At 34.0% G+C, this 10,639-nt stretch overlaps 1 protein-coding gene across 2 annotated transcripts; it reads left to right on the top strand.

Moving 5' to 3' along the window:
• Positions 1-1,035: 1,035 nt before the first annotated feature.
• Positions 1,036-7,287, top strand: LOC126686306 (uncharacterized). Of its 2 annotated transcripts, none has more exons than XM_050380346.2 (4): positions 1,036-1,186; positions 1,800-2,188; positions 2,578-3,646; positions 4,032-7,287. In XM_050380346.2, exons 2-4 carry the CDS (start codon positions 2,073-2,075, stop codon positions 6,951-6,953), a joined length of 4,107 nt encoding a protein of 1,368 aa, XP_050236303.1. In that variant the 5' UTR covers positions 1,036-1,186; positions 1,800-2,072; the 3' UTR covers positions 6,954-7,287. The 2 variants fall into 2 exon arrangements, with proteins under 2 accessions (XP_050236303.1, XP_050236302.1); XM_050380345.2 differs by having other exon boundaries at positions 1,036-1,304.
• The last annotated feature ends 3,352 nt before the right edge of the window (positions 7,288-10,639 follow it).

Raw genomic sequence — 10,639 nt, 5'->3', positions numbered from 1 at the left:
TTTGAAGAAAAATAAATTTATGGACTAAAATAATATTTTAATTTTAACCAAAAGACTCTTTAACTAACAGAAGGAGGTACTAATTAATTAATTTAACCAAATGTCACGAGATAAATAATTAACTTTTAAAAGTCATGGGGTAACTAGTAATTTTAACCTAATATCTGAGGTAAATAATAATTATTACTATATTTTATAAAAAATACTAAAAATATATTTTACTATTTAAAACTAATAATAAAATATATATTCTATATACAATTAAGCTATGGGTGAACATATTCGGTTCATTTAATCAAAATTGAACTTTTTTTTTAAATTGAATTAACATATCAATTAAGTTTTTAAAATCAAAACCAAAAAATAAGCAATTCTAACAAAAATCAAACTGATCGAATAAAATAAAAAAAGAAATCAAATCGATTGGTAGGTAATTTGTTTAATTAGGTTAAGACTGATAAAAGTATAAAAAAATGAAGACAAAAGCTCAAAATTATAATTTATTCGATCATTCGATTAATTTAAATAATTCAAATCTCAAATTAATCCGATAACCAAAAACCAATAATTTTTTTATCAAATTCAATCCGACCGAATACGAATTTATAAATCGAATAAAACCTATCAAAAATTATAAATATAGCCGGTTGGTATTTTTGCTCACCCTCTAATTTTAGTTATTTGTCCATAAATTTCAACATACGAATAAAATTATGATACTACATAAATTTAAAAATAAAATTTACATTCTGAAATTAATAATAATCAATTAATTAAATAATATCTATAGGTGTATCTCTTAGCTAAAAAATAATACTACTATTAAAGAAAATACAAAAATCTCCAATCTATATCCGTTTATTTCTTTTGTGAAAAATAGAATAAAAAGTGGTAATATATAAAACGGATATTCAGAGAAGAGAGGTGAATCATGGGCGTAAAAATCAGTACTTTATTAAATTTGCTTTTATTTTCAATGAGAGAAATAAAATAATAAAATAATAAAATAAAAAACAAAAAGAAGAGAAGAAGAACCTGATGCCCTTTTGATGTATCAGTGGGTGGTGCTCCTCTCTTTTCTTTTCTTCTTTATTTCCTTTCTTTTCTCTTTCTCCTAACTTCTTCATTTTCTCTATCCCCAAATACAAACTCTTCCAAAAATATTAATAATTAAGCTTTTTTTAAGGTTTGTTTCACCACTAGCTCTTCCATTTCTTGATCTTCTTTATATTTTCTTGGTTCTTGATTCTTGTTTTCTTGCTTGTTTCTTGATTTCATGGTCTTTTAGTTTGTTTGTTTTGTTGGTAAGCTTCAATACTTTCAAAGTCTTGTTCTTTGTTTTTTAAAGACTTGTTCATGGAGTTTAATTAATCTTCTTCTCACTTCAAGATTTATCTTCAGTTTCTTGAACTGTTCATTACTATGTGAAGAAGAACACAAGAAATTTCATGGGCTTTCTTTGATTTAATTTTGTGCTTCTAATCTCTTTTATCACTCTTCATTCACTGATTTTCTTGAATAATCTCTCCATATATATCCATGATTATCACATCTTTTACTTTTTGACTCTAAGATTTGATGATTCTTGAAACTCTAATTTTTTTCCCAACACTTCTTTTACATAAAATAACAGTCACCCACTACACTTTTGCTTAATTTTATGCTTTGCTTGATCAATCAAACATAATATATGTCCATAGATGCTTCAATTTGACTCATACCCATCACATAAAATAACGTTTTCTTTTTGTTTTCATCTCTAGAATATTCAATTCTTGATGTTCTTGTTTGATTTGCAGGCTGTTTATAGCTTGATGGATGAAGATTCTAGTGGGTGGTGGTTGTCTGATCTTGAAAAATAGCTAGCTAATTCTTTGGGCTGTGGTTGGCTGTGATGGTGGTGGTGGTGGGGTTGATTGGAAAGAGAAATACTACAAATTAAATTATAAGAGAAAAAATTTAAGTTGTTGTTTTGTTTATGTTTATATGTTGAAGTTAAAGATAAGGCCCAGCTTTGGAAGTGGAAGCAATAGAATTAGTAGTAGTAGTAGAGGCTGTGAGTACTGTTTCAGATGTTATCCATTGATAAATCTCCACCTGCAGATCCCTCATCTTCTTCCCAATCTCCTCAGTTCAACTCCACAAATAGTGATGAGCCAGCGGTAGATCTACCTAAGTTCTCCATCAGGTAAAAAAAAAAACCTTTCAGGTTGATGAACAGTGATTTTATGGGGTTTTAATACATGGGTTTGGTTTAAGATCTTTTGTTAGGTCAGATCCAATGAGTTTTTGCATGGGTGATTGTTAAAAATTTGATCTTGATGATGATCTGATTCTTGGGTTCTATGTTTTTGTTTTTGTTTTCTTTCTTGATGAGTGTGATTTCATGTAGACTTTTTCATGCTTACTTCATTATATTTTTGAATCTAATTTGTGTTTTCTTGATTGTTTTATGATTTTACTGTTCATTATCATATGATATAAAGGTTTTATAGTTTGAACTACTGTAGATTTATCTTATTACTGATGCTGTTTTTTACCTAGCTTTAACAAGTACTGATTTTGTTGGTGATGCAGAGATTATGTATTTACAGCCCGGAGTAAAGATATCAAGAAAAACTGGCCTTTTTCTCTGGAAAATTTGCAGCTTTGTTTAAAACATGGCGTGAAGGACGTTTTACCACCGTTTCAGCTTCTTGATTCAGTAAAGACTCAGTCTTTTAAGAGATGTACGGTTGACAAGGAAAAAACAAGCAACTCATTTGATGATCCCCAGTTGAAAATTGATGAATCTTGCATAGATATTATAAGTTCATGTAGATCTGGAGAAGAGAATGATTTTCCATCCACAACTACAAGTGTTTCTCAATCTGAGATAGAGTCATCTGAGAAAAAACAATCTAGCTTGCCAGCTGAGGCTCGCCGGAAAACCACGGTTGCAGTTGAAGCTGCTGGGAACAACAAGACGGAGAGCGTTTCCCGTCCGGTAGGCAAGAAGTGTAGGCTGATAGTGAAATTTGGCTGCAACTCGGATCGAAACTCGGGGGAGGATATTGCTTCTAATTCTACTACTGTATCAGAAACAATGGCTTCCAAAGTTTGCCCTGTTTGCAAAACATTCTCATCCTCGTCGAACACGACCTTGAATGCTCATATTGATCAGTGCCTTTCTGTGGAGTCACCACCTAAATGGGCAGCTGATGATTCTAAGCTCACAAGACATAGGATTAAGCCGAGGAAGACGAGGTTGATGGTAGATATATATTGTACAGCTAAACCATGCACATTGGAGGAGCTTGATCGAAGAAATGGTACGAGCTGGGCAACGATTACGAGCTTACCTGCTCGAGAGAATGAGAGAACTGAGAGTGGTAATGAAGGGAAAAGGCAAAAGGTGTCGACAAATCATCCGGAGGATGTTGGTGATGTAGGGCCTGTGTATATTGATGCAAATGGTACTAAACTTAGGATTTTATCCAAGTTTGATGACCAACCATCAGGTTCTGAAGTAAGGAGATCTTTGAAAGAATATAAAGAAATGAAAAAGAAGAAGAAGAAGAAACACCTTGCTCAAAAACATCAGAAGTATTTGGAACTTGCTTCTCAAAGCAAGAAATTTTTCTCTCACAATACCCTTGGATCTCAGGTTCAACTCTTCTGCTATTTGTGTTTTTGTTTACGTTTTCATTTACAATTTTTGCTTCTCCTGATTGATTGCTTTAAAAATTATTTTCATGTCACCTTTGCATGTATTATTGCCATGAGAGACTTCATTCTGCTGTTCTTTTTTGGAGTAAAATATATATTAAATGTTCCCGATAAGCTAGATCTTTAGTCTTTGGAATTGATTTCATGCTAATTCTTTTGACATGCATAAGTTGATAGAAATATATCATGTTGCCCAGTCATTACAGTTCTTACTTGTGATGTGTTGCACACTTTGAATAATTAGTCTTATATGATTTTATTTGTGAAAATTTCGATAGCATGAATATTCAGCGATATATGGTTGTCAAATTTGCTTTAAACAGAATTCTGGAGGTGAAGACGAACGTCCGGAAGAGGAAAAAAGCTATGAGAAACATCTGATGTCAAAACAGCTCAAATCCAATGATTCGGGAACTTTAAGACCATGGGTTTGCTCCAAACAAAGAGGTTTTTCTAAGAAGACTGCTAGTCAAGAGGGTCATCAACCTGTCAGATGTAATTGGCATTTGCCTCGGGATTTGCTAGTCGAGGATAGTCGACCATATTTGGGCGATTCTCTTGCAGAGAGAACTCATGTTAAGAAATTTACTAATATATCTTCTTCTGGAAACAATGAGAGGACGGAGAAGTTAATTCGTAAAATCCAAATTAGCGATAAAAGGGAGCAGTTACCTGGGAATAAACTAATGGGAGATCGCTTCGTGGAAGACCGGACCAGCAAGAATCCGGAGAGCTCTTCTCCATCAATGAAACAAAATTCCAACCGATTGGGTAGATGCGACACTTCAGCAAATGATACCGGTATGTTGAGGCCTTTAAACTCTACAAGGAATCATGCATCTTTGTTGAGGAAGAAGACGATTTCAGTTCGTGAAGACTCGATCAATGGTTCTGGTATTTCTTGTATTGCTAGCTCAAAATCGTCTAGAAGTGCTCATGCAATTGTATCTAAAGCAATGAAGTTCTCGTCTTTTAGGAGAAACATTTCTGTCAACAACCAATCATCTAGGGATGAATCTATGCCTATTAAAATTAAAAAGTGGTCAGCCCTTAAGAAGCCTCGAGTGCGCTCCATGAAAAAGAGAAATGAAGAGGTAGTGAATTGGCATTCTGAAGTTGACAAACAACATGAAATGATGCTCAATGATGCTGATAGTCGCGTTGAAAGGAACAAAGTGGCTGAAATGGATTCTCTCAAGAGAAGCACTGTCCCAGAAACTAGGCAAGCGAGAAGATTGTCATGCTTTCGTCAAGAGAAGGAAGGGTCAGCTTTGAGGAGCTCAAAGTCTGCAACTCAATGTTATGATGATGAAATCCGAGTAAGTGCAGATTCCATTGGAGATGATGATGGTTTTCGATTGACAACTGAATGCTTGGACTCTTCTAGAAAACATACACATGTCTATATGGATGAGCGTTTTGTGGAACCATCTTCCAGAAATTGTGACAATAGGAGGGCAGCTAGTTTGATCAAGTCGGTAGATTCGGAGTTTTACAACCTCAGCAATTCCTTGAAGGTCCAATCTAATTATCGAGGGTTGCTATGTGGGAATGATGTTCCAGCAGGTCCGTCAGAGTCTGATTTTATCAGTGACCAAGAGATGTTTTCTGCCGATGAAGTTGGCCATGATTTGGCGGGACAAAATGTTGAAATTGAGGTGGACTTGGATGCTGAAACGGGACAAGGAAACTCTTTTCCGGAGGTTGATCCAATACCTATCCCGGGACCACCAGGGTCATTTTTGCCGAGTCCTAGAGATATGGGCTCAGAAGATTTTCAAGGGAACTCCTCCTTAACCACAAGCCGGGTTCATTCTTCTCCGGATCATCATGACGTTGTTGATGGAGATTCCTCGGATTCCCCAATGTCTGCAGCCTCTACCATATCCAATCCCTCGGCAGGTAGATCTGAATTCAAATATTCAGAACCATCATCATCCTTCGGACCTTATGCTGTTCAAGACAGTAGATCAGCATTTGCTAGTGCCGAGCCTTCACTGCAAAATGCAGGTTTTGTTCCAGAGTCGATAGGTGCTGAAATGGAAAGAACTAGTTTTGATGGAGACTATTTGAAACTTGATAGGATCTATATCGAGAAGGGATCTGTCAATTTCAAGAATGATAAACCATGCTGTTGCCAAAGGAAGGAGAGATTTAATCACGGCGTTACTTTAAATTACGAAGAATCACAACTATTAAGGCGACGAAGAATGACTTCAGTACCTGCTAATGGAAAGCAGACGGATTTCAACTGCAATCTGATGCCTGTCGAAATGGACGTGAGGTCCGAATTAGCTCCGCCAAGCAATTGCCCAAATTCCGGATCTGAGAATTCTCTCCCGGTGATTAAGCCACTGGCAAGTTCCATTCTGTTCAAGGATTCTCCCAATGGTGTAGGGAGGCTTTTAGCTCGTTCGGAATCTGATGCTGCCAGTCCATCTGCTTCTAATCCTATACTCAGGTTGATGGGGAAGAATTTGATGGTTGTTAACAATGATGAAGATGCATCTGTGCCATTTGGAGGGAGGACCGTTCAGAGTAACAATCAGCAAACCTCTAAATTTCCTGATTTCTCGAGAAACTCTCCTGATAATATACAGAATCCGGACTCTCACCCGTTGCATCACATGTGCCCCCAACCTCCTGTCGTTTTTGGTCAGAACTCGCATACAGCAGGAGGTCAATGCTTTGATGGTGGACTATTGTCCAACAGTTATAGAACCCAATCTGATTCTAGGCGGCTACCTGTGCATGTTCGACTGCCAGCTGGCATGTTTCATGACCAGCGGGCAGATTTTGGTTTTGCAACGGCCATGGACTGTCATGATTATAATGTTTCAAGCCGACATAATATGGAGAAAGTGGTAGCTACTCCTGACCGCCGCCATTTTCAACTTTCAGCTTCCTCCTTAAGTCCGGTTAAAGAAATCTTCATCATCGACAACATTCCTGAGAGTGAAAACAATGTGCTCCGCGATGTTGCCAAATACAGTGAAAGCAGGAGGGAGAGCTCGCATCCTTATACCTGTTATCAGCCGCAAGAACGTTCTCCGATGGGTGAATCGCCATTTCGTGCTGCCAGCTTTCATGCAACAACCCCAACTGAGCTAGGGAGCACATGTCCTATTAGGTGGAGTAGCATGTCGGAAAGTTCAAGCGTGTCGCAGCAGAGTCCTTTTACAGCTCCATCTTCCTCACCTAATCATCGAAGATCTGCGCTACACTATTCTCCAGGTTTTTCATAATGTATATGCACCTGGTTTAAATGGCCAGATGGATCCCACAGCAGAAACTAATACCGGTTTGATCAATGACCGGCCGGTGGCATAAGCTTTAGCAGTTGGGAGAACTCAGAGGGATGCATTTGTGATGTAGTGGATCATGTTGAGTCATATCTTAAGCAGTTTTAAAGGGTTCTGCTTAGGCAAATCTCAAACTTTTTTCTTCTTCTAAAGACTAGATAATGTATAAGCAAAATGTTGGAATAATAGTTAACAAAGGAAACTTGGCTGAAACACTATATAAAGAAATTCTCACCTTTGTGTTTTATTATCAATTTTATGCCATTTTTCTCTTTAAGAGCTGTTTGTTGGTGTCAAAACTACACATTGTATAAAGTTTCAAACCTTACTCATTTTGAATTTTTGCATGTCACTTGTTCTTTTAATTATTTGTTTCTCGTATATTTAAATTATTTGTTTCGCTAAAGATTTAAACTCAAGATCTAACAGTGTGTGATCTTATAGACTTGATACATTTCTGTGATTCTGTATCTATTTTAACTTTTCTTCTCATTCCATATCGGAATTAGGAAAATAAAACGGTTGATAACTGAAGAAGCAGAGTGAGATAATTAAAGAAAAAAACGATACCGTAAAAGATAAAGAGATAAGAAAAGATAACCGGCGATCGACGGTTAAAGAAATCGATGTCCGTCCCGTTCCTTAAGTTCAGCACAGTGCGTTTTTCATCGCCATTGGAATAATCCATGCAAAATAGCTAGGTAACAATTTTATTTTCTTGCTTCTATAATTATTATTTGGAACATAGGTAGGTGATAATTGAAGGTACTTTCTTGTCTCTAAAACTTAGTCTAAAGTCATGAATGGATGTCTATGTCTACATTTTGTTTTTATTTAAATAATGTTAGTGCCTTGGTGGTTGTATATCAGCCTGATATTGCCATTTTGGAGGATTGATAGATGAGAATAATTTATTGAGGGTCATTGTCATAGATTAACCAAAAAAAATAAAAAATACTAGTCATATTAAAAATTGTTTTTAAGTTCCTTATTATCTGAATAAATTACTAATACTTCAAACATAATCTACAAAACATTGATAATAGATATAAATAAATAAAAAATACTATTCGGTGTTCAAAATAAACTATTGTCGTTACAGAATCCGATAAGATCTATTATGGCGATAAATTATCTTTCGGAAATAAAACTTTACCGTTCCATTCCATCCCGTTAATTAAAAAAAATTGCCCGTAAAATAAAAAGCGACTTCTAAAATAATTCTCAAACATTTGTGAATAGGTGCATGCATAGTATCTTTGGTGTGTATGGTAATGATATGACTAATAGCTAGAAGTTGGCACATGAGTTGCCTTGCCTTGAGTACACTAAAGAAAAAAATAGTACTCAATAATAAGCATATTGCCAGCTTTATTTTCCATTATTGTATATGCTCCAAAACATACACTATTTCTAAATATATTTATATGCTTTTTTAATATAATTTTACTCTTTATATATCAAATTTACCATTTTATTTAGTTCTTTTTGGTATTATATGGTGGTGGGAGAAAAACTGAGATGGGTATTTATTGAAAGAGTTAGAAATTAAAGAAAAAGGAGAGATGTGTATGAATATTATTTATTATACGTGGATAGAATTGCAGAGATGGAGACCGACATATTAACTACAGTAAGATTTAAATAGGAAACTCTTTAATTTTAGTATATTATTATCATATTTTGAGGTTTTAAAAACATTTTTTAATGGAAGTTTTAGAAATGAAAAATAAGAAGAGGTCATATGTAATTTTACTTATTTATTTTGATGTGGATGTGAGGTAGTAGGAGAAGAAAATAACGTATAGATGGTAGGACCTTAGGGATGGGGTAAAACAAGAGAAAAAAATTAAAAAAATTAAATGAAAGTTAATGAATAAGGACAGTCCTTGTAGATTTTATCACTCAGTACCTCTCGATTTTCTTCCTGTCTGCTTTTAACACAATATATAAAAATTTAAAATTTAAAATGAAAAATTTGATTAATAATTAATAAAAATAATATTGAGGTTTTTTACTACATCCATGAGTGTTAATGGTGGTTGGTACTCTAACTCTAAGTGACAACCTGAAATAGAAAAAGATGAAATAGGAGAATGCGGAAAAGAAGTTGATCATTTATTCTGATGCTTAAGTTAGGATAATAATAAAAAAAAGAGTATGAGATAAACTAAAAGATGATTACTTAGGATTTTGATGTTATCTTTGTTATAATATTGATACTAATTGTGGAAATTATAGTACCAATTGTCATGACCGGTTCATAACCGCGTGCAGCAGAATTGAAATCATTTGATATTGTATTTAATTATAAATTTGATAAACAAATAATAGTATATCAAAATTAATAAATAACACAAAAGATTTACGTTCAGCATTAAGTAAGCATACATCTACGGACAAAATGATCGATCCATCCACTAATCATCAAAATGAGTATAAAATTAATGGAGAATCACCTAATAGAAAACATACCTAATAAATATGCCATTAAAAAAATCAACAAAATGTTTAACTCTCTACAAGAAGTAATCAAAAAAGAACAAAGGGTCAACGCGCCCTCTGAACTTGTGACATGGGGTCAATTAACGCAATTTATACTTTTTTGAGCAAATAGCCCCAAAACTCTTTATTTTTGGGTCAAATAACCCTATAATTTATATTTTTGTTTCAAAAAATGAATTTAGAATAATTATATCGCAATAATTAGGGAAGTATTTAATTACTTTTTTTGCATCTCTTACCTCCGATTTGTATTTTACGCGTTTTAAAAATACAATTATGGGGTTATTTGACCCAAAAATGAAGAGTTTTGGGGTTAGTTGTTCAAAAAAGTATAAATTGGGTTAGATGATCCCGTGTCACAAGTTTAGGTGGCTCATTGACCCTTTGTTCAATCAAAAAAGGTTAGAATTAACTTATATTCCTCACATCACATACCCCCTTCCCCCCTCATTCACATCAATGTTTAATCTACATTACGTGTTCGGTTTTTTGGCACTATTCTAAAAGATGAACAAGTTAGGATGTTTATAGTTAATAAATAATTTATTTAACATCAGAAGTATTAATTCTAATTAAATTATGTTTCCTAATTAGAAAATAATGACAAAATTATCCTCCATCTAAATATTTTAGAAATAAAATACTAATACAAATATGAATATGAATTTTAGATATATTACAACAATCTTTAAAGGTTTGTGCATGTTCAACAGAGTAAAAAAAATATTTGTGTATGTATCCTTGGTGCATGTAGAGTCTGTTTCACCAATCTCTATATTAATCAGTGAAATGTACAATTCAACCATATTTTTTTGAAAAAATGTGTACATGTATGGAGCTGGAGACGTTCTATTACAACAGAAAATCTATATTTTTTAAATTTTTTACGCTCTAATGTGGTTCGAGCTAGTTATATTCCAATTATAGACTTCACTTTGTATTAACTTAGTTATATCTTGATAAGGCGCTCCGCTATGCGCAAAATTATATATTATGTTGATAATGAACTTTGTTGTATTTTGTTATTCTCTTTGAAATTAATTTTTGTTTAAATTTCGAACTATCTATAGCTCGGAAGTTTGGGGGTTAGCTTAGGCTTATTTTGATCGAATTCGACATGTTGA

The sequence above is a fragment of the Mercurialis annua genome, linkage group LG6, assembly GCF_937616625.2.
Source record: "Mercurialis annua linkage group LG6, ddMerAnnu1.2, whole genome shotgun sequence".
Taxonomy (NCBI): domain Eukaryota; kingdom Viridiplantae; phylum Streptophyta; class Magnoliopsida; order Malpighiales; family Euphorbiaceae; genus Mercurialis; species Mercurialis annua.
Note: the sequence above shows the minus strand (reverse complement) of the source record. Positions and strands in the feature narration are given on the sequence as shown.

Excerpts from the sequence above, each read along its gene's own strand:
- LOC126686306 (XM_050380346.2), top strand. The coding sequence starts at position 2,073 with ATGTTATCCATTGATAAATCTCCACCTGCAGATCCCTCATCTTCTTCC. Across the intron at positions 2,189-2,577 it reads CTACCTAAGTTCTCCATCAG|AGATTATGTATTTACAGCCC; the intron begins GTAAAAAAAAAA and ends TTGGTGATGCAG. Across the intron at positions 3,647-4,031 it reads ACAATACCCTTGGATCTCAG|AATTCTGGAGGTGAAGACGA; the intron begins GTTCAACTCTTC and ends TGCTTTAAACAG.